General features: G+C 56.4%; 13 protein-coding genes across 13 annotated transcripts; 5 read left to right on the forward strand and 8 right to left on the reverse strand.

The window, feature by feature from the left end:
* Positions 1 to 104: 104 nt before the first annotated feature.
* MKK02DRAFT_40057 (uncharacterized protein) lies at positions 105 to 961 on the reverse strand (the record flags this gene model as incomplete). Its single annotated transcript, XM_053090923.1, has 3 exons — positions 105 to 463; positions 523 to 837; positions 874 to 961. 3 exons carry the CDS (start codon positions 959 to 961, stop codon positions 105 to 107), a joined length of 762 nt encoding a protein of 253 aa, XP_052949509.1.
* Positions 962 to 1,254: 293 nt separating this feature from the next.
* Positions 1,255 to 2,113, forward strand: MKK02DRAFT_35129 (putative DNA repair-related protein; the record flags this gene model as incomplete). Its single annotated transcript, XM_053089091.1, has 6 exons — positions 1,255 to 1,270; positions 1,309 to 1,404; positions 1,508 to 1,572; positions 1,624 to 1,729; positions 1,773 to 2,056; positions 2,078 to 2,113. 6 exons carry the CDS (start codon positions 1,255 to 1,257, stop codon positions 2,111 to 2,113), a joined length of 603 nt encoding a protein of 200 aa, XP_052949510.1.
* A 170-nt stretch (positions 2,114 to 2,283) lies between these two features.
* On the reverse strand, positions 2,284 to 3,611 carry MKK02DRAFT_40059 (uncharacterized protein; the record flags this gene model as incomplete). Its single annotated transcript, XM_053090924.1, has 2 exons — positions 2,284 to 3,104; positions 3,158 to 3,611. 2 exons carry the CDS (start codon positions 3,609 to 3,611, stop codon positions 2,284 to 2,286), a joined length of 1,275 nt encoding a protein of 424 aa, XP_052949511.1.
* A 272-nt stretch (positions 3,612 to 3,883) lies between these two features.
* On the forward strand, positions 3,884 to 5,483 carry MKK02DRAFT_29730 (uncharacterized protein; the record flags this gene model as incomplete). The annotated part of the gene is made up of 6 exons (XM_053087891.1): positions 3,884 to 3,938; positions 4,045 to 4,127; positions 4,195 to 4,563; positions 4,615 to 4,810; positions 4,854 to 4,939; positions 5,019 to 5,483. The coding sequence occupies 6 exons, from the start codon at positions 3,884 to 3,886 to the stop codon at positions 5,481 to 5,483; spliced, it is 1,254 nt and encodes a 417-aa protein (XP_052949512.1).
* A 51-nt stretch (positions 5,484 to 5,534) lies between these two features.
* Positions 5,535 to 8,331, reverse strand: MKK02DRAFT_40061 (uncharacterized protein; the record flags this gene model as incomplete). The annotated part of the gene is made up of 10 exons (XM_053090925.1): positions 5,535 to 5,566; positions 5,620 to 5,872; positions 5,918 to 6,049; positions 6,115 to 6,442; positions 6,496 to 6,660; positions 6,708 to 7,150; positions 7,209 to 7,382; positions 7,428 to 7,795; positions 7,845 to 8,117; positions 8,154 to 8,331. 10 exons carry the CDS (start codon positions 8,329 to 8,331, stop codon positions 5,535 to 5,537), a joined length of 2,346 nt encoding a protein of 781 aa, XP_052949513.1.
* Positions 8,332 to 8,807: 476 nt separating this feature from the next.
* On the forward strand, positions 8,808 to 9,295 carry MKK02DRAFT_40062 (uncharacterized protein; the record flags this gene model as incomplete). The annotated part of the gene is made up of 2 exons (XM_053090926.1): positions 8,808 to 8,855; positions 8,936 to 9,295. The coding sequence occupies 2 exons, from the start codon at positions 8,808 to 8,810 to the stop codon at positions 9,293 to 9,295; spliced, it is 408 nt and encodes a 135-aa protein (XP_052949514.1).
* Positions 9,296 to 9,746: 451 nt separating this feature from the next.
* On the forward strand, positions 9,747 to 10,239 carry MKK02DRAFT_40063 (uncharacterized protein; the record flags this gene model as incomplete). Its single annotated transcript, XM_053090927.1, has 2 exons — positions 9,747 to 9,794; positions 9,865 to 10,239. 2 exons carry the CDS (start codon positions 9,747 to 9,749, stop codon positions 10,237 to 10,239), a joined length of 423 nt encoding a protein of 140 aa, XP_052949515.1.
* Positions 10,240 to 11,009: 770 nt separating this feature from the next.
* MKK02DRAFT_40064 (uncharacterized protein) lies at positions 11,010 to 12,354 on the forward strand (the record flags this gene model as incomplete). The annotated part of the gene is made up of 4 exons (XM_053090928.1): positions 11,010 to 11,310; positions 11,366 to 11,626; positions 11,698 to 11,905; positions 11,955 to 12,354. 4 exons carry the CDS (start codon positions 11,010 to 11,012, stop codon positions 12,352 to 12,354), a joined length of 1,170 nt encoding a protein of 389 aa, XP_052949516.1.
* A 1,654-nt stretch (positions 12,355 to 14,008) lies between these two features.
* On the reverse strand, positions 14,009 to 14,672 carry MKK02DRAFT_40065 (uncharacterized protein; the record flags this gene model as incomplete). The annotated part of the gene is made up of 5 exons (XM_053090929.1): positions 14,009 to 14,062; positions 14,115 to 14,218; positions 14,286 to 14,331; positions 14,379 to 14,433; positions 14,521 to 14,672. The coding sequence occupies 5 exons, from the start codon at positions 14,670 to 14,672 to the stop codon at positions 14,009 to 14,011; spliced, it is 411 nt and encodes a 136-aa protein (XP_052949517.1).
* Positions 14,673 to 15,088: 416 nt separating this feature from the next.
* Positions 15,089 to 18,011, reverse strand: MKK02DRAFT_35130 (putative transcriptional activator Gcn5; the record flags this gene model as incomplete). The annotated part of the gene is made up of 8 exons (XM_053089092.1): positions 15,089 to 15,282; positions 15,331 to 15,479; positions 15,527 to 15,684; positions 15,742 to 16,002; positions 16,047 to 16,358; positions 16,409 to 17,050; positions 17,106 to 17,636; positions 17,904 to 18,011. The coding sequence occupies 8 exons, from the start codon at positions 18,009 to 18,011 to the stop codon at positions 15,089 to 15,091; spliced, it is 2,355 nt and encodes a 784-aa protein (XP_052949518.1).
* A 303-nt stretch (positions 18,012 to 18,314) lies between these two features.
* MKK02DRAFT_40067 (uncharacterized protein) lies at positions 18,315 to 20,821 on the reverse strand (the record flags this gene model as incomplete). Its single annotated transcript, XM_053090930.1, has 4 exons — positions 18,315 to 18,962; positions 19,013 to 20,084; positions 20,121 to 20,618; positions 20,670 to 20,821. The coding sequence occupies 4 exons, from the start codon at positions 20,819 to 20,821 to the stop codon at positions 18,315 to 18,317; spliced, it is 2,370 nt and encodes a 789-aa protein (XP_052949519.1).
* Positions 20,822 to 21,566: 745 nt separating this feature from the next.
* On the reverse strand, positions 21,567 to 22,871 carry MKK02DRAFT_40068 (peptidase M24, structural domain-containing protein; the record flags this gene model as incomplete). The annotated part of the gene is made up of 7 exons (XM_053090931.1): positions 21,567 to 21,659; positions 21,706 to 21,824; positions 21,887 to 21,984; positions 22,053 to 22,259; positions 22,315 to 22,330; positions 22,385 to 22,517; positions 22,563 to 22,871. 7 exons carry the CDS (start codon positions 22,869 to 22,871, stop codon positions 21,567 to 21,569), a joined length of 975 nt encoding a protein of 324 aa, XP_052949520.1.
* Positions 22,872 to 23,325: 454 nt separating this feature from the next.
* MKK02DRAFT_40069 (uncharacterized protein) lies at positions 23,326 to 24,526 on the reverse strand (the record flags this gene model as incomplete). The annotated part of the gene is made up of 4 exons (XM_053090932.1): positions 23,326 to 23,902; positions 23,948 to 24,265; positions 24,322 to 24,438; positions 24,519 to 24,526. The coding sequence occupies 4 exons, from the start codon at positions 24,524 to 24,526 to the stop codon at positions 23,326 to 23,328; spliced, it is 1,020 nt and encodes a 339-aa protein (XP_052949521.1).
* Positions 24,527 to 25,679: the final 1,153 nt, after the last annotated feature.

A 25,679-nucleotide genomic window follows, 5' to 3' on the forward strand; every position in this document is an offset into this window, starting at 1 on the left:
AGAGGGCGGGCCTGCAGTATGAGTAACTTGTTGCCATAAACACCGATCTGTAGCATATGCAATGATATCCTGCTTTGATGGTATGCTTTTCCCCTCATCCACGTCTAGCCGTGATCTGCTGCAGTGCCCCCAATGATATCTGTATCCCGCTTTGCTCCCCTCCAGACATCCCCGCCCACCTTCAGATCCAGCTCTGGATCATGTTGCCGCTGCCCGCCCATCAATGAGGCCGAGCGAGATGGAGGGACGAGGTCGGGGACGGGTGGATCGCCAGGTAATGGTAAGCCCTTCAGTATAGGGAGTGGTGTAGGTGGAAGAACGCTCGCCGATGAGGTTGTTGGCGGGCCAGGGGCTACTCGTCGGCTCGCTTGGGGTTTGTGTGCTGCTAAGCTGGGGGAAGAGGGGGGCCGGGCTGCTCGGCGTGTATTGGGGTCGGTGGGCCATGTGCCGTCTTGTATCCATCCTAGACTGTCAGCTCGCTTCTGCGGGTCTCTTGCATAAGGATAGCTAGGATGCACTCACCAGCTTTCAACACCCTGATCACCAACCCCAGCTTCAACGGCCTGCTGAGCTTCTTTCCTCCGTCCAATCTCGCATGCACGCCCGCGAGCCCACCCCTCCATGCCGCCATCGTCTCCTCCGCTCCATCCTCCTGCAGCAGCGCTTCCAGCTTGCCTACTGATCCCGAGGTAGGGCTCGGGTCGTTCGGTGGGAGCGGCTTCGGCTCGGGAAAGGGGAGGGGGACCGTATAGCTCTCTGGCAGGTGGGTACGGGGATTGGGAGGGAGAGGTTGCCCTGATAGAAAGAGACGCCGACGATATTCGAAGAGCTCGATACCTAAATGTCAGCTCGACCAATGAGTATACGGCTTACCGTAGGCGGGAATGACAGTGTGAGATGGGGAATGTGCTGGATGGGGTAGCCTCGACGGTCCCGCCTCTGCGCCTCCTGGGAACTCCATTTCGACAATGCCGAGCGGCTTCCCTCCTTGGAGCTGACTTGCTCTTCTGACAGGCTCGCGGACAGTCAGGCAGTGGTCTACGAAGATGAGATAAATGGAGAGATGGGCACCCTTTGAAGACCAAAATTCGGTCGAGATCCCACCTTCTGAGCCGCTTCCGACGGAAAGAATGTCCAGTCCGTGTGCATTCCTCAGAGTTGCTGCCAAAATGAAGGTATGAACTGGTGTCTTTCGTCTTTGATTCTACGTCTATACCTGTTCACAATAAGACGATAGACAAGACAGGGATCAATATGGTTGTCTCATTTGGTGAGTTTAGGTTTTTTCGACGAGCTAAAATGATACAGTATTCGTCACTGGCAACGCCAACAAGCTTAAGGAGGTCAAGGCGATCCTTGCTGCCGGGGGAAGCGGGATTGAGGTGACTGCGCGAGCTGTAGATGGTAAGTGGCTCTTCCGTGTCGCGATGGATCTGCAAGCTCGGCTCTTCTGCTGTTGACAGGAGTTCGAAGCGGCTCCTTCCGTGGTGTACCGGCTGATCTGTAGTCCCCGAGGTACAGGGATCCACGCAAGAGGTCGCACTGGCGAAGGTCAGAGCGGCGGCGGACAAGGTGAGCTAGCACCATTCTGACAATGCCGGTATACGACAGCTGACACTGCAGCTCGGTACAGCTTGTGTGACGGAAGATACAGCCCTATGCTTCGAGGCATTAGGCGGACTTCCCGGCCCCTACATCAAGGACTTTTTGGAGAAGCTGGGCCATGAAGGTGAGCCCAGCGTGGCATATGCTACATGTCCACTAATGCCCAGGCCTCAACACATTGCTACAGGGCTTCTCATCTACCCGCGCCACGGCACTGTGCACCTTCGCCTACTCCGCCGGACCGGGAACCACCCCGATGCTGTTCGAGGGGTCGACCGAGGGGAACATTGTTCCCGCACGCGGACCCAACAAGTTCGGGTGGGACCCAATCTTCGCTCCGACCGAGTCGGACGGAAAGACGTACGCCGAGATGGACGGCGAGGAAAAGAATAAAATCAGCCACCGGTATCGCGCGCTCGAAAAGCTGCGGGTGTACCTGCAGCAGCAGGACGTGGACGAGCTGGACGTGAAGGATCGGTCGTGGGCTGGGCGGGGGATGGGTGGGTAGGGGATTAGGGTGTGGGTGATGTGGAGGTGTGTGATGCGGAGGGGACGAGGAAGGACGATGTGGAGGGGGAGGAGAGGGTGTAGTGGTGCTTTTCGAGAAGGGCGACGAAGGACGTATAGGTCGAGCGGTGGGTGAACGCTCGATGCAGATGATTGGCCTGATCATCAGCCTCAGGTCAGGGAGGGATATTGACAACTCACGATATCTTCGTCATCGAGCAACTCTTGTATCCTGTGACGGACCTCCTCCCTCCCATCCGCCTTGTTCAGGCCCGCCGTCCACCATGCCAGCTTCTCCCTATCGAGCAATATTGAGCTCATAGCGTGTAGGACAGCGCCAGGACCATCGTCTTTTTTGGCCTGCATCAAGACCTTCTCCATATCCAGCCTCGCTTCCCGCTTGGATGTCCCCTTTCCGTCCGCCTTGCCCTCCCCTTGCCCTGTCTCATCGACTTCTCTCTCCTCCCCATGCCCCATCGGCCTCACCGTCCTCAGCCTGACCCACTCTCTCCTCCTGACCCATCCCCACCACCCCGCCGGACCCGCATGATTCCTCCACCCTTTCTGCTTGAACCACGCATTATACCTCCAGCCATCCTCATCCGTCCCCACTTTCATATTGATCATCCAGGGCGTCACCCACTCCCACTGCGGCCCGGGGCACTGGTACGTCGTGAGCGAGTACGCCGTCTTGATGTTCCGGTGTTCTGCACTGAGGTTGATATGGTGCTCGCCGTAATTTGGGTCGTACGTCCCTGGCTTGGACGGGTGCAGTCTTCGGGGCAAGCGCGAGGTCTTGACGGCGGGCTGAGCGGGACGGAGGGCGTGGTTCGGACCCTCCGATGGGCCCGAGGTGGAGATGGTCATGGACGAGGCGGTCGGGATGGGCTTGCCGGGAAGGGTATACTGAGATGGGTCGGAGGGGAGAAGCGAGTTGGACGTAAAGTAGGCTTTACCAAGAAAGTGTATACCCCGCTGGTTCTCAAACATGACTACCTGTTAGCTGGCTGCTTAAGGAGCTGAATGGGGCTCGAAGAGTGCTCACCGTCCCAAGCGAAACCTCCCTCTAGCCCATCATCCAGATCCATCCCCTCCCACTCCTCCCCATCCCTCAACATCTTCACCGCCTCCGGCATCGTCCGCCTCAGCTCCTCCATATCAAACGCCACACTCCTCTCTACTACCTCCTGCTCCACCTCCTCATCCACATCGTTCATCTGCTCATGCCATGCGGCCGCCTCGGACGCTTCCTTCTTCAGGCGGGAAGAAGACTTTTTCTTGCCCAGCAAGGACGACCGGCGATGTTTGTCCAGATGCTTCTGGATAGTTGCTGAGTCCGAAGCATCGGTCGGTAGTGACTCTGGGAGCTGAGAGCGGATAGAGGAGCGCGGAGACCGGGGAGGAGAGGATGGACCCGCCGAGGCGGAGTCGGTGGACCTTTCTTTGTTTCGGGCAGGAGGCGTAGATCCCCCCGAGGTGGGGGTTTCTACCTGTATCATTGTTGATAATGGGACAGCAGTGGGAGGAGATGGATCCCCGAGATCCTGCTATCTTGATTTTAGCGAGAAGAGATGGAAGATGTGACACAGAGTGTTTCAAACCCTCGGACCTCTTGCGGACTTGACTTGGCTCAAAGTCGATGACGTATCGCATGTTGACATTGCCCTTCATCCTTCCATTCATGACGCCCACTGCAACAGGCATGTAGCCGCCTTCCTCACAGGTAGAATTGGCCTCAGAAGCCTTCGAATCTAGCTTCTGTACGGTTACCATGACACCGACGTACGAGGTCGTTCCCGGGGACCGGGTAGGGCTGTTCCAGCTGGGTAAGTTGACCATGTCTAGGTACACGCTCCTTGGCGGAGAGGAGCCTCTATCCAGGCTGGCCTGCTGAGGTCTCGGTTCCTGTGCTGGACCAAGCTGAGATAGTAGGCGACACGCTCTGGCACATTCTCGAACTACTCCGGGAAGAGAAGACTGCATACCCCAAAGTCGAAGTAACCTGGGACGACTCGGTCAGTCAGTGCCTGCCATGCCTTTGGGCGCCTTGTCAGCCTTGGGCAGCTCGACTGACTCTGCCAGAATTCGCGCGATTCGCCAATACTCATCACCATCCCCCACTTGACTCTACACTTCGCAGCCGACTCGCAGCTACTTACGACTATCACACTTACCGACCTCGCAACCGCCCGGCTGGGTCTGAGTCTGACGTACGACACCCATCTGCTCTGCTCGTCCAGCCAGAAGCTCACTCGGGGGCTGATTGGGAAGGTGCTGGGTCCGACATACGACTCCAAGGGGTCTAAAGGGGAGCTGGTCTACCCTGGCGTGGCATTCTCGGTGGCCGGACAGCCGGCAGGAGGGAGGGACGAGGTGGTTGACAAGGTTGTCGTCAGTACGAAAGACGGGGAGACGGTCATTCCAGATGATCTACTCAGCTGTGTCATTATCGTAAGCTTAGATAGACTTCGCTGTTGGTACCAGAAAGCTGATACGTCATAGCCTGGGAAGGGTGTGACATTATCGTTCGGTTCAGATACTCCCGTCGAGATTGTCGTCAGCGAGACGACAGCTCAGGACCTGCTTCTCGACCTTGGCGCCCCACTACGGCGGTACTGGAAAGAGGATGAACGGCTGGAGAAGATGTGGGGAGGCTCGGCGGCGCGAGACCCTGTGGGAGAAGCATCCGGAGGAGAATGTAAGTGAAGCTTGGTCGACTTCTATCTGGTGCTGACCCTCAGACTTCATGAACTACTTTCAATACGGTCTCGACTTCCTGATCTCGCCTCACGGGTTAGTGGAGAAGGTGGTCGCCCATTCCAATATCGTGAGTCCGCCGAATGTCCCTCACTTCTGTCTCCCGAATGTCTATACATCTATACGTAGGGATCACGCTGATGAGATAGCCTGGGTCTGCGCTCTTCCAGCGCTACGCCAAGTGTGCTTGGTCCATATCGACCTCTTCCGGCCCCATAACGTCCAAGTCCCCTCTATCCGCCGTCTCTACCGCCTTCTCAACCTCAGGCGTGCAGACCGCCACACCCATTATCACACCTCCCTCTCCGCCTCCCGCACCGCTCGAAAGTCTCGCTGTTCCAGTCCCGTCTGTCGGCGCCGGGAAGAAGGCGAAAAGACGTTCAGTCTCCGCCAGCAGCGACAAGTCTCCCGAGGTGGTCGTCGAGGCGAGCAACGTCCCGTCTGGTGCAAGTACAGACGTCGAGGGTATGACTTTGGATCGCGTGGGGGAGGGCGGCTTGGAAGGGGTGACGGTGGAGATGAAGAGTCGGCTGGTCGGGTATGAGGGCCTGGTAGTTGAGGAGGATCTGGCGAGTGGCGGGATATCGTCTGTACTTGTATACAGGGCGATGTGACGCTTTCAGATATACAAGACTTGGGCAATCGCAGTTGAGGTCACCAGACAGCTAGAAGGCCATCCACATCTCCGATGTCAGAACTGCCGTATCAGCCAAGTCCATCTCCATGTTCCGAATACAAGTTGGGACCTACTCTTCTGCATGTTGTACCACATGCTCAAGCCCGAAGCGACCTGCCACCCCTCCCTGTCCATCCGTCCTTCTCCACGGCGAAGCATGAGCACCGGATCCGCTCGGTCCTCGTCTGTGATCACGTCGTATAGCTGAATCTCGTTTGATTGGGATGTAGAATAGACGTGTGATCTTAGCGGTGACCGGAGGACGTCGGCAGGCGTGGGGCGGCGGAATGCCAAAAGTGGATTGAGGGCGGTGGTACAGAAAACGACCTGATCGTCAGCTTATCACCCATTCGAGAGGCTGTAAAAGCGGACCATGTTGATAGACTGATCAGCCTTCACGTGAGATTCGGCGGGGTCGCCGAAGGCTCGACACTGCTCAAAGACGGAAGTCAGAGTCACCAGGACGGCCCGAGACGCCAGGCTATTCAGCACACCGACAAAGTTCTGTCACCTCAGCTAGCTCTTCCTGCGGGCGGCAACCGTACGATCGCATAGCTGATGGAACATACCATAGCGACAATCCCGTCCTGTTCCACATTCTCCGCCAGATCCGCCCAAAACTCCCTCGTGAACATCTCCTCTGGCACGCTTCCGCCCGAAAAACAATCTTGGATGACATAACTCCATTTCTGGCCTTCATAGCTGCCTTCCCGACGCATGCGCGCGAGCGAGCTGACGTACTCGTTCCCGTCGAGCAGATTTATAGTCGTCGAGGATGGGAGAGTGAGGTTGAAGTGGTCTACTGCGGCATGGTAGACTAAGGGATCGATTTCGACTAGGTCGATGGAGAGGGATTGGCGCGAGAAGGCTTGAGCGGCGATACCGACGCCTAGGCCGCTGTATCTGTCAGCTGAGGGCATCGCCTGCGGACTTTTAGCGAAAACACGTACATGATTAGGGCTCGGTCCGCTGGCTTATCTGGTACCAAGTCCAGGTCTGCCTCAGGTGCGACTTGAAGTCCAGTGGACATCATGATCGTCCGAGCAACAGACTCGTCCTCGTCCGCTCGATGAGCCAGAAGTCCAATCTCCTGCAGAGGAAACGTCGCAAAAATCCTGATTCGTAAGCTTTCTATCCCCACTGAGTATACCGCTAAGCTCACGAGTCACCCATATCGGTCCGCGCTGGCCCATTCTTGCTGCCCGGTGTGGCTCTGACCCATCTTCCGCCCAGTATACTCGCGTCACACCTGAGGAACCTGAAGCCCCGGCTCAACTCCTCCCCTACCACGATCTGCCCCGTCATGCCTCGTTCACTACTCAGGATACGCAGTCCCCCTCGGGCAGCGAGGTACGGCGGGGAGGGACGCAGGAAGAGTTGTTGTCGGAGTGCGATAATGAGCAGAGGGATGCGAAGAAGGAGGAGGATGGGGAAGATTTGACGAGGGAGGCGGGAGAGGAGCGACCAGAGAGAGTCGGAGGCGGGCTTTTTGAGGTGTAGGCGGGCGGAGATGGCCGTATGGAGGGAGCGGGCGAAAGATGCCGAGGGGGGCGTTGAGCGGAGGAAGAGGGACAGGATGGTCAGAAAGAGTGAGAGTAGAAGAATCTGACCAGAGTCAGCCCTCGTGTGTCGGAAGATGGCCCATTATCCGATCAAAACTCACGCTCTTCTCCGGACTCTGGACGAGGAGAGAGGTACTCCCGCCGAGCAGCCGCATCCACAACCGCTCACCGAGCCAGATATGAGCAACGTATACTGTAGACCGGACCAAGATATGCGGAAGAGTTATAATTCGATCCCGCCTTGACGGTCCCGTCGGCATGGGCAGTATATAGTCCTTTTCGTCAGCTTGTTTGATCAGGCCACGACCATGCTAGCTCACCGAGCAAAGGGTAGCAAAGCCAACTCCTCCGCCTACAACCGCCATACCCAGCACCGCCCTCGCTCCCAACGCGCCCCATTCCGCTCCTCCAAGCTTGCCCGTTAAGCTGCCCACTCTTCTTCCACTGATAGCGATCAGATCCCCTCCCAGCGCCGAGACGGAAAAGCACACGCGAGCTGACGTGGACGCCTTGGGCGATCCATACCGGACACTGTTCCAGATGAGAGCGGTTGGTATGAGCGCGAAGGTCGAATAGAGTACAAGAGGGTGAAGCGAGAGTGGAGTGGAATTGTATATGGGTTGAAGGAGAAGTCGGGTGAGGACGAGGATGAGCGATAGGGGAATGGACAAGACGACAGGTACAAGATCTGGTGGTAAGCCTCCATATTTCGGAGCCTATGGAATGAAGCGACGTACAGAGTGCAGCGATCCTCGCGGTGTCGTGCTTCCATGTCCGCTTGGTCCTTTCTGCCTTCGGAGTCTCCGCCGGGGCTTCCACCCTACCTGCCTTATTTCCCTCCTCGTCCTTCTTAGCCTTCTTGCGAGACCCTGAGATGGCCGAACTTGCGAGAGACGATGTAGAAACGAGAGAAGACGCTGTGGTCGGTGTCGAGCTCGTTCCCTTGTCCTCCTTCACGACCGGTGTAGGCGGTAACGGCGGTGAGTCTGGCTCGGGCTCGTCTCCCTCCTCTGGCGCTGAGCTGGGCGAGCCCCCGCCAGACTTACCCTCCCGCTTCTTTTTCGAGCCATCAGACTGAGGCGTGGGCGGTAGAGAAGCAGTCGAGGGGTTGGAGCCGCACGAAAGGGGGGACGCTCGCGTCCTCGCGCTCGTTGGCGTGTCGGGCAGCGGCTCAGTATAGTTGCTGAGCACGCTCAGGCGCGGGTCGAGCTGCTTGCGAGCCATCTCGCAGCTGGCACTCGATGCTGTCTACTTCTGTATGCCTCGCAGGCATGATCATAGGGTGGATGTGAGAAGACACCTTCACGAGTGGTGGAAAGGGTGACTTTGGTGGTGAGCCAAGGCTCAGCAAGAGAAATCCCCCTTTGGGCAATACCGAACGTTTCAAGTTTGAAACAAGGGGTAACGGGCGCGAGTGGCATCTGGAGATTGGGGAGGACAATCCATCTGGAGAGGACGCGGGCTTACTTCAGGCACCATCAATAGGGGACAATCCGAGCGCTTTCATCATCAAGATCTCCGGCCGGCACGGAAAAGTGGATTTGAAGATCTGTATAAAGGGCTCGCCTCGCTGACTTTCGAATCAACATCTTGCATCTACTTGCTTTTTCTCTCAGTCACAGTCAGTCACATCCACCTCCTCAGACTCATCTGACCCCGCAGGAACTATCACATATTCATCAACATCATCAATTAGCCAAATGCCGGCCGGAAACTCAGTCAATACCCCTTGGGAGAGCAAGCATGATGTAAGCCATTCTCCTCTGCCATCTCGTCAGCCACAGCAATTCATGACATGCCCCTGTCCAACGCTCCAGCTGATCACCAGCTTGCTGTCCTTAGGTCTATCGTCCAATCCACCCTCTCCTCTCGCTCTACCATCTACGCCAGCGACGACCTCGCCGAAGTCAACAATAATGGCGGCGACCGTATCAACAAGAAGATCCAGCAGATCCTCGGCAAGCTGGTCAGCACCTATCCCGGGGCGGAGAACATGGTCAAGGAGGAAGTGGGCAAAATGGGAAGGGGAGGGGAGCGGAAGGCGGCTGACGAGGGATCGGGATCGCCGACGAAGTCACCAAAGAGGACGCCGTCGACGGGTGGAGCAAAGAAGGGTAGGGCGAGCAGGAAGGGAGCTGAGGCGGAAGAGGAGGCTGAAGAAGAGGATCTGGAGGACGAGAGTAGCTAGGTGGCTACATCGTAATGTGCATATCTATTATCAGCCCGACTTCCAGGAGGCTGGCCGCTCCTAGACTGAGCTGTTCGAGTTGAATCGGCAGCTTGCTGTCCTGTTGCATGAGGCGAATTTGCGGCGGGTAATTTGATCAGGCACAATCAGCCTGAGTCGGAGGACGGTCTGATTGTGTGCGCTCAAAGGAGACGATGGTCAGCTCCAGGCACGATCAAGAGATTAGCCTGGACCCCACTTTTACCAGTGCCTGAAGAGCGTGTGCGTGCCCGTCTCTTTTCGAGCGCCTGATGAGGACTGCAATACTCCCATTTGTCCTCAGATCGTTTACATCTCATCCTTCATTGCAAAACACAGACTTGTAAGAGCCTTCATTGCTACTTCCCACTGATCGTGTCTGGTCCCTCGCTGACTGACTCCTACTAGACTGTCAACCACTATAGACCTCAGAATGCCTGCAGCTGCTTCTCCCAACAAGACCTGGACACCCGCACATGATGTAAGCCACATCTTCATACTTTATCAATCGCGTCTGGCTTGATGTCCTGACATCGCTGACTCTGCAATAGGCTGTGGTCCTCCGCGCCGCTGTCCGCGCCATCCTCACCAGCCGACCCAACATTTACTCGGAGCCCGCCCTCGCGGATCTTGCCTCAAACGGCGGATCGAGGATCAACGACAAGATACGCCAGATGCTCAAGCGGTTTACGGCGCTCTACCCCGGGTCGGACATGATGGTTCGGGAGGAGGTCGAGAAGCTGGGCGCTGCAAAAGGGAGGAAGAGAAAGGCGGCTGATGAGAGTTCGGGGTCTCCAACAAAGTCGCCGAAGAGAACTCCGGTGAAGGGAGGTGGAAGTATGGGTCAGAGGGGAGACAAGGGGTGCGGGGCTGGGGTTGCAGAGGCGGAGGTGGATGAGCAGGATGTGGCGGAGGAGAGTAGCTAGGTGAATACGTGAGCGGTGAAAGGAGGTGGAAGCAAGCAGGCATAAAGCTATTGATCAACGTACATCCGCTGGCGCTGCTGCCAAGCCTGGCCATTCAGACCAGCGCGCTTATCATCCTAAACCCACTGTTTTTCCTGACTGTCCTGCAAAGTGTAGCCCAGCACTACCGCGAACCAGTCTCGAAAGTCCCTTTGTGAGTATAAAAACCGCATCAGCGTTGTGCAGTGCTAGCTTACTCCATCCAACAGCCCGACATGAAAAAGTTGGCAAGAACAAAGGGACTCAGAGACCGAGCATATTCAATCCACTATGTTCATAGCACAACGTCGACCTCGACTTTGACCCTCTTACAGTTTTCGGGCGTCATCTCTGATGGCCCCTTCAAATATCCCCAACAATGTACTGGCCCCTCTTCTCCCAACTAATGACTACACTCCGAAGTTATCAATAGGGAAGTGGCGCAAAGCTGTAACGTCCAGGCGAAGAACGCAGTTATCGGCAGCAGCATGTGATCTAGTCTTGGTGAGCTATACAAGCTGCTAGTTCTGACGAGGCTGTGCAGTCCAGAAATATCATTAACCGCAGCCGAACGCTGACCATCTCAGCTGATCGCCTTCGCCGGAGCAGTAGCCTTTATCTACTTGCTGTTGACACCTTCCCCTCCGCTTGAGACATGGCAGTGGCGGGAAGATTGTCGAGCGCCAGACGGAGGCCGGAGCACAGCCCAGCATTATGGCTTCCGAACCCCGCCAAGATTTCCAGCGATGACAATGCCCTCATTGAACACATACGAGCCCATCGAAAGACTGGAGCCTGGCCATCCGGCTTGGCCATACGCCGGTCACAGTATCCCAAGTTCAGACGACCTGCGCCACCTACCGCCAGTGGGCATCTTCATCGGTATACTATGTCAAGCGAAGGAGGCGGAGAGGAGAAATACGATAAGGCGCTCGTACCATCCCTCACGATGGAGCGAACATCAGGCCGCACTGGGGGCCATTGTTCCCAAGTTCTTCATCGGTAGACCCGGCAGTGCTGCCGAGGACGAGGCAATTGCGGCCGAGATTGAGAGTGAGTGACGCTGTGGTTCAATTTCGGACGTTAGCTCCCATACTCACACCGTCAGCCTTTGGCGACATTGTTGTTCTGCCAATGCGAGAGAATATGGATCGAGGCAAGACATTCGCTTTCTTTGAGTGGACTGCGAGGAACGCAAAGGTCCCTGCTTGCAATTATACCCAGCATCGGGATTCGGACTGGACGTATCATTGTTCTGGGGAGAAGCCGCCTGACTATGTCCTCAAGGCGGATATGGATACCTTCTTGGTTCTACCCGAGGTGGAGAGGCGGCTGAGGCATCTGCCTCGAACCAAGTTGTACTGGGGACGTGAGTGCGTGCGTCAGGTTCAGCACTGATCTGTATAGGAATGTATCCGGGCGGCCATGGACTCCTGATAGACGTCGGCGACTTCATGGTGGGCGCAGGGTACGGACTAAGTTTCGACATGGTTCAGTACATATCGGAATCCCCGTTCGCTCGGGCCCATCGGTCTGGCTATGAGGATCAGCTGACGGCGGATTGGGTCCGCGCCCACCCCGAGGCGGACCGTGTCGTCTGGGTATCGGAATCGTGTTGGATGTACAACCACCCCAAATCTGCAAAGACGTACGTATATGCACTATGATCGGACAAGAGCCCATCCTAAAGTCGACAGGTGGTCACACGGTTTTATCTTCCCCGATCTGCTAGCCTCGCTAAGCGACCAGCGTGCTGCAAGTATCCTCCCGTCCTGGATACCGCCCAAAGAGGCCGGCCGCTGGTCCACAACGACCCCGCTGGATCGGTCCTATACCCCTGTCGCGTCGAACTTGACGTTTGAACAAGACGTCGAGTCGCTGATCGAGTCAACAGAATTATCCTTGCTGCATCCACACAATTTGGATGTACCGATACCGTCATCGGAGCTGACAGAACGAATCAACAAGGCGTACGCAGAAAGAGAGTCCAGGGCGGAGCGAATGCAAGGCTGGGAGGCGGGATCGACGATATGGGTACACGCATCCAAGCGGAACGAATGGTGGGAGGAAGCGGTTGCTGCCTTTGCGGACGAATGAGCCTTAAGCTGCTTGATGGGCTTGTGCTTTTCAGTTGCCCCTCCTTAACTTGCAGCATGCGCTCGGCGTGGTAGCCGACGCAGAAACGCTTATCTCAGAGCATCCCCCAAAATGGCATTGCTCGGGACGTTGAAGTTTCGACGTGTTGCACGGTGCAAAGAGAGACAGGGTGGCGAAGGGGAAGGAGCGGGACGAGGCGGGCGCCGAAGGGGGAAGAGTCGGGGGCGAAGCGTAAGTCTTGAGGGGAAAGGGCGGACAACTAGGCGCAGATGTCGCACCGGAGATCGTTAGAAGCCAGTCAGATCGTGTGAGTGAAATAGGAGCAGGTGAGGATCGCGCTAGGTTGGTGTCACGGTCTGTCACCAGCGTTACGTTCCGGCGGCATCATAAGCTATCCATCTGAAATATAGGTTCCTCTTCCTCTACATCGCTTGTCTACGAATGAGCTCTCGATCCCCCAGCCCAGATAAAGATGCCCGGACTTACTTCGAGACCATCTACATCATAGGGATACTGAGGTATGAGCGACGGACTTCGAAGCGGATCAAGAGTAGCTACACCGTGCCGGCGGAAGGACAGAGTGCGCTTACATCGCACCATATCTCTCCAGGTCTTAACCACAGTCTGATTCGGACAATATATTTGAGATGCCACCACTGTTCGCAGGGAAGAGCAAGCATTTCTGCGCAGGCTGAGTCGTCAGCGAAAGTCGAAGCGAAGCCATGGAGGATATGGGTGGCGGGTGGTAACGTACCATTTAAGGCCTCCCAGACGGTATCATCCTCCACTTCATCCTCTTGCTGCTGGTCAGCTAAGTCCGAGATATTGAAAATGGTCGACACAGATAGCTTGTAACCCAAACTCACGATCAGATCGACCAGCTCCAGGTAAATATCCTCAAACCAGTCGGCGAAGCGCTTTCTGCCAGGCAATATCAGAGGATACCCCCTCAAGTGCTCGTTCACCCATATCGACTCACAAGCGATACTCGTAATCAGGTCCTCCATTCCTCCAAGCCTGCCACAGCTTCCCTGCAGCCTCCCTACATCTCGCTCGTATGTCTTTGTTCATTTCCCCAAAGTCCACCATTCCTATGTTTCGGGTTCGCCACCGAGTGGAATATCAAGCTGGAGCGGGTCGCGGTCGACAGAATCAAGAGTGGCCCTAGTGCGAGGAGCATGAGGATGATGCGATGGGATGTATGGGTGAGAAAGTGTAGGAAGCACTTCTACAAGTGCACAGCGAAGTGCCCGCCAGACTTCGGCTGGACTCCCCATTCCGGAGCTATTTGCACGCTCAGCGAACCTAAATGTAATTAGGGCGTTCCTTTGGGCTTCCTTTTCGGGATCACTGTACGTCGGAGCTGGAAAGAGACGACAGGTCACCTGATTCACTCTGAGCGGTGTCGCCTCCGTGGCTGAACACAGGTGATATGTGTGAGAGGACGGGTCATCTGCATCACCTGATCGTCAATACGATTACGATGCCTCACCCCCGGGCGAGTACCCTGCTGTAGCAATGAATTGTGGATCAATCTCCTTACACTTCTAACGACACCCTGCCGACCAGCAGCCGACACGATGGGCCGTGTCGGATCTGCTATCCCGCCTGTTTCCAACAATCAGATGACCGTGAGGACGAGATGCAGCGGGATCTATGGCTCATCCTCGTCGTCCTCTCGGTCGTCTTCTAACGCGTCCTCAGGGTACTAGGCGGAGTCAGTACACCCCTCAAAGACTGTGTGGAGAGGAGCGACTCACGTCGTTCCAAGCCTGATCTGGCTTGAGGATTGTCCTGAGGGCAGCGATGTTTTCTACGTGATCCCAGTGAGGAACCTTCTTGACGGCGACGATGTGCTCGCATGCTGTCGCTTAGCTGTGTCCATCGATGGGATTGCTAGGAAAGCAGGTCTGGGACGTGGTAAGACTCACCGAGCAGCACCTCCGACTCTGTCTCTGGGAAGAGTTTCCCCTGGATCTGGGCCATGAGCTGAGGGCCCGGCCGAGCCAGATAGCTAGACTCACACTTAGATCATAGATCCGACAGTACAAGTTCTCGAAAGCTCCATCCCAGACGGTCCTGCGCAAGTCAGCTTCATCCCATCCACTCTATCCCGCTTATCCGCCCATTTACCCTTCGCCAGTCCAGTCCAGCGCGCAGACTCACACAGCCTTGATCCCCTGGCTCCCGCCCCTGCCCCACGCCTTCCTCAGACCTTGAGGAGCAGCTCGGCACTCTTTGACGATGTATCGATTGAGAGCGTGCCAGTCCTGGAGCCGGAGAGCTTTGTTCCACCCAGGGGGCTCGATGTTCGCCATTTTTGCTGTGGGGGAGTTGACGGGAGTTCGTTCTCGGGAGTTTCGAGGAGGTCTTTGTACGCGCTGTAAGCGAAATGAGGTAGATGGAGATACGAGGCCAACTTATGAGGCGGGTAAGGTGATCAATGCCTATGTAGCCGCAAGAGCTACAAAGACTTACCAGCCCAGTCAGTGCGATCTGCAACGCGGTCAAGCATGCCGTAAAACCGGCTGGCAGAACCCGAAGCTGCACGTGACCAGATTAGAGATCTCGTATGTGGCACTGTGGCGGTCTGATGAGAGCTGCTACAACCGACCGTGCTGCTGAAGTGTACCACACGTGTACGGCACGGCGTATATGGCATGCCCACTGGCTTCAGCCTAGTGTGTGAACGATAATATACAACAAATGATCTCCACAAGATCCGCAACAGGTCTTACACAGTCGCCGCCTGCCTCTTTCTCAATATCCGCTCAGCCGCCTTTTCGAGCTTGTTCGCCTGGGCGGTATATGTGTTCTTGTCGCCATTATATTGTCGGCAATTGGCGCACATGAGCCTGACGTCGTCCATGAATGATTCGATGGTGTCGTAGTGATTGTTTTCGAGCTTGCTCTCCATTGTCGAGAGATCTGGCATATCAGCTATGAACCGATATCCACCAAGTGTAGTGGACTTGCCTATTGGATGTATGATGACAGTATAGTAATCGTGCACGAGAGCACCATCTACTGGCTTGATGAATGGCCATGCGGACGGCTCGTTGATCAGGTCGTCCAGCACTTGCTGCAGGAGACCATGGTGTGGGTTCCGCTTCGGCTGCCGAAGACTGGATGGTCAGCTTATCGCCACGATGCAATGGATGGAGCAACTCACATATCATCCAGATCAGGATCCCAGCTAGTCTCCGCCAGACCAGGTACTTCCTCCTTCTTCAGCTTCAGATGCTGCCCTTCTCTGCGATGCTTGAAGGCCTCGAGACCCGGATGGACGACATGACTTTTTGTAAGGCTTTTGATTTTCGCTAGTACCGCCTGATTTGTCAGCTCACGACCTATCACCTTTCTTGAGTATTGGCCGAATGAACTCACGGCCTTCTGATCCGCCAGCATCTGATGTACCTCCAAGTACCGCACCTTTGGCAGCATCCCACACTGCATGATCGTCCCGCCCTCATAGTCCTTGATATACCCTACCCATCGTTCCCTAGGAAATGAGATCTCCTTCGTGAAGCCCTGCTTCTTGAAGTATCCGACAGCGTAATTATCGGCATACGTGAGGAAATAGTTAATGCTGAGGTGGGCGCGTTTGACGTGATCTTTGAGCGAGTTCATGAGGTGAGAACCGTAGCCCTGCGTAATGAGCACTAGCCTCACACTGATGACAGAGATCTCACCTTGATCTGCTCCGAGCTGTCTACAGCGCAAAAGACGATCTCGGCAAATCCTCGACTCTCGAAAGGGCGATAACAGATCCCGCCAACAACGCGCCATCCCCGCTTGACGATAGCCATGCTGATGTGGTTCTTGTCGAGCACAAGACGCGTGATGTATTCCCGGGGCATTTTTGGTAATTGCTTCTGGAATAGGTTCTTGAGACCGACGAGGAGGATGGAGGCGACCGGAGTGGGATTGCGAGAGGCGACGACGACGAGCCGGATCTCCTCTGCTGCTTCTTCGACTGCGGCGGGTCGAGGTGGAAGTTTAGGCTGAAGAGTCAGCTATACCGTCGAGATACGTAGAAGAGGGCATAACTGACCAGCTCAACCCCCTCCCATATCTCCACATCCTCCTTGCGCTGATTCCGCAAGACTTCCACCTCCCTCTCCTTCTCCTTCTCCTTCGCAATCTCTCTCCGCTTCCTCTCCCCTTCCTCCAATTGCGGTCTCTGCTGAGCGAGCGGTACCTCCTCTTCATCCTCGTCTTCCCCTCCTTCTCCGCTGACACCAGCTACCGCTTGCCCATCCTGCAGTACAGTCTCCGGCAGCTGCCCCCCGACATGCTGTGTCCCATCTGCCTCCGTTTCCATCGGTACCAGGCCCCTCGCCGACCTCACTACGGTCTGTGGCATCCGTGCCTTCCTCCCTGTCGTCTTCCCACTTGGCTTCTTCCCCTTCTGCGCCGAATCCGGCAATGCCACCTCATCCCCGCCATCCTCCTCTTCCATTCTTCTCCGTTTATTTGGCCGATCATCGCCGTGATCTGAGCCTTCGCCTGGTGTTCCAGCGTCACCGTCGAGAAATGAGTGGGAATCGGGGGTGGAAATGTCGAGAGCAGGTAGTGAGTTGGGAAGTGCGGGCTTCTTTCCCCCTGTGGGCCGATGGAAGGGTTGAAGCTGTTTGTAGAGTGATTCCGTATCTGGTATTCTGGGTGTAGGGAAGGTGGTGAGAAGCGAATTATCCTGAGGTTATCAGACTCAAGTACATCGCACGACGTGGAGAGGTCGTCCGACTCACATTCAGTAACTCTTCTATCCGCCCGACTACCTTACCCCTCCTGTTCCGCTCCTCCAGAGACACGCCCGCAGGCCAGGTATGTCCCGCTCCTTCCTCATCCCACCCATGTCCACACTGCCCACATACCCTCCACCATCCCTCTCCTGTCCGCTCCTCGTCGCCCTCATCCTCCTCATCTCGGTCCAGTATCTCCTCCAGCTCTGCACGGGACATGGCCCCCAGCTGCGCTCCAGCAGGCGGAAGCATCTCCTGGCAGTCGCAATTCGCAGACTGGCAAGCGAGAAAGCGAGCGCTCTTGAACGATTTTTCGCGCTCCGAGAGGGTAAGGAAGTTCGACGGTGGTGTGGGATATCGAAAGAGCGAGGCGGAGGGAAGTGTGCTGGGTCCAGCAGTGATGGTATCGTCCTCGTCCTCGTCTCCGTCTTCTTCCTCGTCCTCCTCATCGTCCTCATCCTCATCTTCTTCTTCGTCCTCCCCAGCTTGCGAGACAACCCCCGCGACCGAATATCCGCCCGACGGATCCGCTTCCAGCTGTGCCATCAACTGATCCGCCATCGCCGCATCGATATCGATGTCCATCCCCTCATCCCCCGCCCCTATTTCAGGCAAGGCATCAACCGGTTCCGCCCCTAACAGCAACTGCATCTCCACATCATCCTCGATCTCGCCCGTCATATCTTGGAGTGCGGCCTCGTCTATCACCCCATTTGGCGTCCCGTTCGATCCCGTATGGCCCTCCGACGGACCTAGCGTGCCGGACCTCGAGGCAAAGGTGGGGTGGGCGGGCGACTGGTTGACGGATCTGACGGGCGAGAGGGGCGAGGAGCCGGTCTCGGAGGAAGGCTTCCTCTTGAGCTGAGACGCCTTGGAAGGGGCTCGCCCGCCAGTCTTCCGTTTAGGCGCCATGATGAGGCTTGCAGTGGTAGCAGGATGAAGTACAAACGAGGAAGTTCGGACGTGCAAGGCGTCGAGCAACAACAGGTCCGCAGACGAGTTTAGCCGTTCAGCCGGCACGGAGTTTCGGCCAATCTCCAGCTGGGCCTCATATCATTGCTCCTTGTAGAGCAGCCTTGTCAGGGCCATGTCTCGCTATGCTGCCTATAACTTCTCTTGCATAGTCTCCGGAATACTGCGGATCCCCCCTGATACAGATCACCCCCGTATATGCTATATTTACAATGTAAACCTACTCCCTGATGATACCCTCGCCTAGTCCCGCCTGACCACCTTGGCGTAGCTCGCCGCCCGCGCTTTCGGTGGCCCGATCGATACCCCCGTACTAAAGCTCAAAGCCTGCAGCTTTGCCTCGATGATATCCTCGGCACTCATGCCCGCCCCGTCCACCTGCGCGATGCCTTGCGATACCGGTGCCATGGACTGGTCCGGCTGATGACCGTTGGAGGCTTGAGTATCGGCCGAGGGATTGGAGGGGTCGAATAGCGATTGGGAGGCGCGAGGAGGGGGACCGCGCTGGAAGTCGCTTTCCCCGTTCCCGTCTGGCTGTACGTGACCGAATAACGTCGCGGCAAGGGGTGCATTTGGGATGTGCGAAGACAGGCTGGTCATGGACGACGACCCGCTCGGACCCGATTGCGATGTCCAGGTCTGCGACCCGTTACTGTGCATCGCGAGGTGCTCGCCGTTGCTCGAAGTCGACGCCTGGGAGGGAGGACTGGGCTGGAGGCTCCGACCCGAGATGGAGCTGGGGTTGGAACCCGGCTGAGAGCCAGAAGGGACGTATTGCACATTATCGGCTGCCCAGTCTGGTCGGCGGGGAAGAGGGTGTTGAGAGGGAGGTGGAAGAATAGTGGGTCGACTCGGTCTGGATGAGCGGGATGAGGTGGTGGTCGTCGATGACTGGATCATCAGCAAGGGCATCTCACTAGCAGTTGAAGAAAACGACATACCGGGCTCTGCCCCCGGGTAGATCGCCTTTCTGGCGCCATCCCCATCGCCGTCAACCCATTCACTCCCGCCTTCATTCCTTTCTGCCTGTACCCCGCGTTCGCAGGGTACATATGCCCGAACCGCGCGCTACTCGCAGCGCTTCCGGTGCTCGTGATGGATCCCCCCGAGTGGGGCCGGGAGTAGCTGTGTCTCGAATGTGACGATATCGAGCTCGAAGCGGAGGAGTGGGGTTGTGGCTGAGGACGCGACGGTTGAGGATGTTGGAGGTTGGGGTAGGTTGAGTAGCCGTATCCCGACGAATATGGGTGAAGGGGTGCCGACGGCCCGTTCGAGGTGATCGGCGGCATAATCATCTGCTGATGCGGATTGCCGTTGACAGGTTGCTGGGCATATCCCCACCCGTTTCCGCCCATCTGAGTGGGCGGCATCATGGGCTGTTGGGACATCACGCCGACGGCTTGCATGGGCTGCTGCTGCCACATGGGCGTGGCATACCCGGCCATCTGCTGCGGAACCAGCATGAGCGGGTTCCCATGCTGGTCATACGCTTGTTGAGGATACATCGCCTGGCCAGCTCCGTTCGTATAGGTGGGCATCGGTGCGTACGCCGCCATAGTCGGATCCAGCATGTGATAGCCGGGATATTGTACCGCTTGATTGACGTAGTATACCCCGTTACCGGCACCAGTCGGGTCGAGTGGCTGGCCGTCCGGGCCGTGGGTATGGTAAAGTGACGCATAGATGGGCTCGTATGCCGCTGCAGTCATCGCGTCTGCACCGTAGGCATACCGTGAGACCGGGTCGATCTCGTCCTCGACTGGCCGTACCGCCGGCGGTGGGTCGACGACTTCCTCTGCCTCCGATGGTGCAGCCCCGTATATCCTCTCCCGGGCAGCCGCATAGTCCGCTTCGCGCTGTTCTAGCGTCTTGCGACTGCTCGGTCCGCCTTCCCCTCCGTCCGCAGCTGAGCTCGAGCGGGATGAACCGACGGGTTGTGACCGCTGCATGATCTGGAACTTCTTCTGAACCGTCTGACGCTCTGGCACCAGAGACGCAAGTTTCAGGGAAGAGCTAAGTATCAGCGACCCGTCCGGAATGTACACATACCTCTTCTCCGGAATACTCCCCACAACCCCCACGTAGATACCGTTCGCCGGTCCAGGTACCGCTTTGACTCCATACCACTCCGCCGCCTTGTACACCAACATCCGCTGGAAGACGCTCGCGGCCTGGCTCTGAATTTTGACATTCGGCAGGCCGCCATAGATGGCAAAGTTCGCCGCCGCCGGCTCGGAAGCGACAAGTTGAGCGTCGTTGGGCGTTTCTCCCTCCGTACACCGAGCAATAAATGCCTCAATCTCCTTGGAGAGCATGACGACGAAGATCCGATCTTTAGATTGAAGTGAGATCTTGAGTTGATCCTCGCCTTGTAGCGTGCCGAGACCGATGTTGGCGGGGGCCATTTGATGAGCGGCCGTTGTGACGGGTTGACCGGTCGAGGATGATGCGGAGACTGGGGGCTGCCGAGGTAGAATACCGATACGAGGAGATTGTACACGGGCGCGGCGGATGGTGGACTCCGAATGAGGAACGGGGGTCATACGACTACGATATGAGCTTTGGTATGGCGGCATCAAAGGAGACTTGGGGACATACCCATCATTATCTGAGGTACCGTCGAGCGATGACCTGACATTCTGCTCTTCCGCTCCGTCCGCCTGAGCTACCGATACGCCGTTTGTAGTGCCCGATACTGAAGGAGAAGGCACAGCTTTGGCCGTCATAATGGGTCCGGTGACTCCCGCCATCGTGGGGTCGAAGGAGAGCTTATTCACTTTAGCTCGGGGGGTAAGCGGGGTGGAGTATGAAGCTGGGAGCGATGACAGTGCTAGGTAGATGTCAGCGAGGGCCCTTCGTTTTAACAGTAGACGGTACACGGGCGGGCCTGCGAACCAAGAAGGATCTCCGCTGAAAGGACGGAGAAGGGTGAAACGCAGTTTGGAAAGCGAGAAGAGGAGCTTTGATCACTCACCCCCAACGGCTGGAGCTGCCATAGCCATGCGTGGCTCAATACGGACAGCCTATCCTGTGGGACTACAGGTAATGCGAGAGGAGATGATAAAGCGAGAAGCGAAATAGCGGGTAATGAATGTCCGGTGTTGGCTGTGCGCTGGGGTGGAAGACTTTGCGGGATCTCGGAAAGGCTAGCTGATACTGCAGCAGAAGGTATGGGAATGCCTGTGACGAGAGAAGTCGCAGGAGTCACACTGGATGAGTGCGAGATAGCCAGAGCTGAAGCTAATGGGTATGAGCTATAGCTAGGGAGATGTACAGTGGTGAGAAGATGGTGGTGGTGGGGGATCGCGTCAAGGGAGGCTGCGCTCAGGCTAAATCTCGGCAGATCCCGGTCACCGGCCGATCAGTCCTCTCGCTATGCGATGGCTAGGTCTATGCAGCTCTGCTTCAAGACATGCAGCTCGGGAGACATGATCGATCGCGTTGAGCCGAGAAGCACGATCATACTAGGACTTTGCATGGAAAAGCAAGAAAGATTTACGTCTGCTCCCCTGGTCTCCTCGTGAGGACCTCCGCTCCTGTCTCTGTGATCAGGATCTGATGTTCCTGCTGGGCTGATCTTGCTCCGCTCTGTACATCAGCTCATCCTGATACTTGAAGCCAGATGGCAGCTCACCTCGGTCGCCATGGTCCACCCATCATCCCACTGGAACCCCCTGCTATTGCTTCCCTGGACCAGGGAGGGTTCGATAGTGAAGCAGTCCCCGACTCTCATGGTATCTCTGTCGCTATTCGCTGAGCACATCAGCTCCTCCAGATCGACATGTGTGACAGCAGTGAGCAGAAGGTCGACATACCGTTGTGACATATCGCTGGTGATTGGTGGAAGTTTCGCCCGATGCCATGTCCGCCGAATTGCGAGTTGACGGAGAAGCCATGTCGCTCCGCAAAGTCTCTGAATGGCATTAGCCCGCAATCTCCTGCAGAAGCTGATAACTGAGACGAGTGGGAATCCGGACTCACTCTATAGCTTTCCCAATCCCATTCAGGCGCTTGCCCGGCCCACACGCCCGTATTCCCAGCTCCAGCGCTTCTTGCGTTGCGTTCACCAAATTCCGACCGAGCTTGTCGGCACCAGGTAGAAGGAACGTTATTGATGTATCCCCATGGAAGCCATCATGATACAGTGTCAGGTCGATATTGATGAGATCTTCTGGATGGAGGGGTCGGCTATGGCAGGTTAGCTCTGATCAGCGACCAAGAGCGGACCTTGAGCATAACATACTCGTCTGGGATACCATCTACCCTGCAGCATCAGCCCAGGATCATCCTCAGAAAACCAAGAGAAGGCTTACGGGCAATGACGTTGTTCACAGAAGTACAGCAACTCTTCGGGAAGCTCCCATAGCCTAAAGTCGATGGGTATGCCCCTCGGTGGACTATGAGCTGATGTACAGCTGCGTCTAGCTGGGAGGTAGTGACTCCTGGCTATGATGTTAGCCCTCTTCTCTACAGCTTAGTCGACCGGATTACCTTGACCAGCTTCTCAATTTCTGTCAATACCTCGGCCGCCAAAGCCGCTACTTTCCGGATCTTCGCTTCGTCCGACCCGCCCAGCTGGATCCCGCGGTCCAGGAAGGCACGCTCATCCACCTCGACAGTGGCGTGATCACCCCATGGCGCGTCGAAGAAGTTGGCAGGGACGTATGTCGGTCGAGGTATTGAGCGGGGCACGAAGAGGGACTCGGGGTAGGCGGTCATGGCAAAGGAGGAGGGGAGGACGGGGTATTTTCCGAATTTCTCGGGAGACGTGTGGTATCTGCCCCTTCCAGGAGCAGCCATGAAGCGTAAGGCTGAGGCCCTCATAATGGAGTTGATGTGCTGATAAGAGGACGGAAAGGCGACTCACCTTAGAAATGCAAACGAACTCGGAGGCACGTTACAGGTCCTGAGGTCGGCACGTGACGTGTGACTGTGCAGTGCAGAACGACTCGTGGCGGTAGCGCATGGCACTTCTCTTTGTCGTGAGGTTGTGCGAGGCCGAGCTCATGAGTGTTAGCTCGGCATTGTCTGACAAGGTGAAAAACCTGAGGAACTGCGGGATCTATGACCGATTGGGGTGATCTAAATAAGTACGAGCCAAACGGCCCGAAGCGTTGTGGTATTCTCGCCCGAGAGGTACCTGTGCGAGTCCAGTTCCCTTCAATAGGGTAGACGGAGCAGTAATTTGCGGAGTAATTTGCATACAGAATACGATAGCGGGAATGTCTGGAGATCACTTCGCCCAAGCCCTCGCTCAGTTCGGAGTATCGATGAGTAAGACCGTCTTCTTGCCTCGTAGGGGGCGCTCCTCCACGACCTTTGCCTTCCAAAGAATGTCCCAGAATTTTTCTGACGCCGTGCTCAGGTACGAGCTGTTCTTCTCAATGCCCCAGACCTGCTCACGATCTTCGTCATCTTCCTTGACTTTGTTGACCATTGGTCTGAGACTCATGATGCAGCTGCCAGAGCTCGCCTGCACATTGTCTCTGATCACGGAGGGCGCATCGCCTCGCTGATCCCCGCGCGCGCTTAGTCGCTCGTTCACGGAGTTGACGGCGCTGGCGAGTACAAGGAGATAGTCGCGCTCGCTCGCCGGAAGGTGTTCGACGCCCTCCTTGCAGTTGGAAGTGCGGAACTTGTCGCGGCCTGTCAGGATCAACTCACGCGATCCTCGCAAATCATTTGCACTCGTCGCGAAGTAAGTCTCAAGGTTCACGACTGCACCCCCGTACGGGATCGCTTCGTCCTTGTCGACGACTTTTGGCGTGAGGTAGATCACGACTTCGTCTTCGGCAATCGTCGAGCCGGAGTCGGGCGGCTGATCGCGGAGCCTGGCTAATGAGCTCTCAATCATTCGACGGACATTCTCCACTCACCAGTCCTTCAAGCTCTGCTGATAAGCGTGAGGTGTCATTTGCTCCAACAGCTTGCGCAGGCGTAGACCCTGTGCTTGCTGTTCAGCCAGAAGATGTTTCGATTCAGCCAGAAGATATGTCTCTGCCAGCCCCTGCTCGGACGTGGAAGCTGCCGATCGATCCCGGCTCCGGCTCAGGCTCCGGCTGAGGCTTTGTTTGAAGCCGGACAGTGACGGGAAGAGGCTGCGACTCTGCCGCTGGACAGAGACGGGTGCTGGACCAGCCGAATGGGCCTCATGGCTGGTCTTGTCCGTCGCTGTGTGACCACTCAGAATCGACCTTTCCAAACATCAGCGCTGGGATGGATGGTACAAAGGGGGAAAGTCTCTGCTCACTGGGGAAACTTGCTTGCATTCTTGAGCACGATCTTGAACGCAGGTACAGCCTCATCGTCCCCTTCTTTGCCAGTAAAAAAAGTAGCGTACGAGACTCCAGGGATAGTGAATGTCTCGCTGACCGGTCAGTACATACTAAAGCAATGTCAGAGGCCGAGTACTGGTCAAGCCGACCCCCGGGCGCTATCGTCACTCACATGGACATGGTGTGGTCTGGTTGTGCCGTAGTGATTTGGTGTAGGGTAAAGATTGTCAGGAGTGTGGAAGGATGAAGTAGGATGGAGGGATTTGCGGCCTCCCGACCAGCTTATATACCCCGAGGCGATGCCCTCTCGCAGCCACAAATCCTCCAATCGTACGCTTCACGTTTCATATCCTTTGTGAATTGATCTAGATTGCGAGGGGTCAAGCACGTCGAATGAGGCGTTTTGTTAGTGGAGCCAGATCTCAAAGGTCCTCCTGCACCGCCTCGCGGTTAGTGTCTCATGCTTTGGATCTCAGTCCATATATGTCAATCGTGGCGTGATTTGCGCGACGCTAGTGGAGCTAAATCGCAAAGGATGACTGATCAGCTCGGTGTTTCGCATCCTTTCAGTATGTTGAGGCGATCCTATTCATGTAAATAGCAGGGGGATGGGGTGCTCTCGCCCGCCGGGGACAGTCGGGCCATCCGCCTGCGCATGGGGTACACCTTCGAGGAGTCAGAGCATGAGAGCATAGAGAAGAAGATCAGTAGAGTTAATCTGTCAGATGCCGTGCTATGGAAGTCCTACATCACGAGTATCCGTCACTTGCGGCATGTGCCCTCATGAGATGGCTGGAAAGCGTATTGAGGACCCAAGTTGGTCATCAATGATGCGTGAGTCACACATCATCTGGAGATCAGCCATATAACCGTACTTATGGAGTACAGCTTAGAGGCAGTTGGATTGGCCTGCCCACAGCGCCCACTCCGCTCCTCCACCCCTCCGCCCGTCAGTCACGTTTCACCGGAGAAACGGCGAGTTTTTCTCCGCCCGACCGGCCAGATTCTAGTCGGCCAGCCCCCGGGCCGACCCAGCGTGGCGACGCCGGACCACATGCCCCGCAATTGACCGGAAGCATAACGCCTTGATGGGATTGCAGCAATGCACGAAAGCTTGAGCTTTGGCTGTGACAGTGGACGGAACCAAACACGCGATCTGCTACGGCATGGACGCGACTGATCAATTTCTCCCCTGAGCTTTCCCAAAGGAAAGGGAAGGGAAGGGAAGCTCCAATTGAGCACGTCTCTTTCCCTCTTCATTGTCTCTCAGCGTTCATACATTCACCTCGACTACATCCATCTTCTTGACACTCCTTTCACGCCACGCTCTTTG

Source organism: Dioszegia hungarica, assembly GCF_025882075.1.
Source record: "Dioszegia hungarica strain PDD-24b-2 chromosome Unknown MKK02contig_2, whole genome shotgun sequence".
Lineage (NCBI taxonomy): Eukaryota > Fungi > Basidiomycota > Tremellomycetes > Tremellales > Bulleribasidiaceae > Dioszegia > Dioszegia hungarica.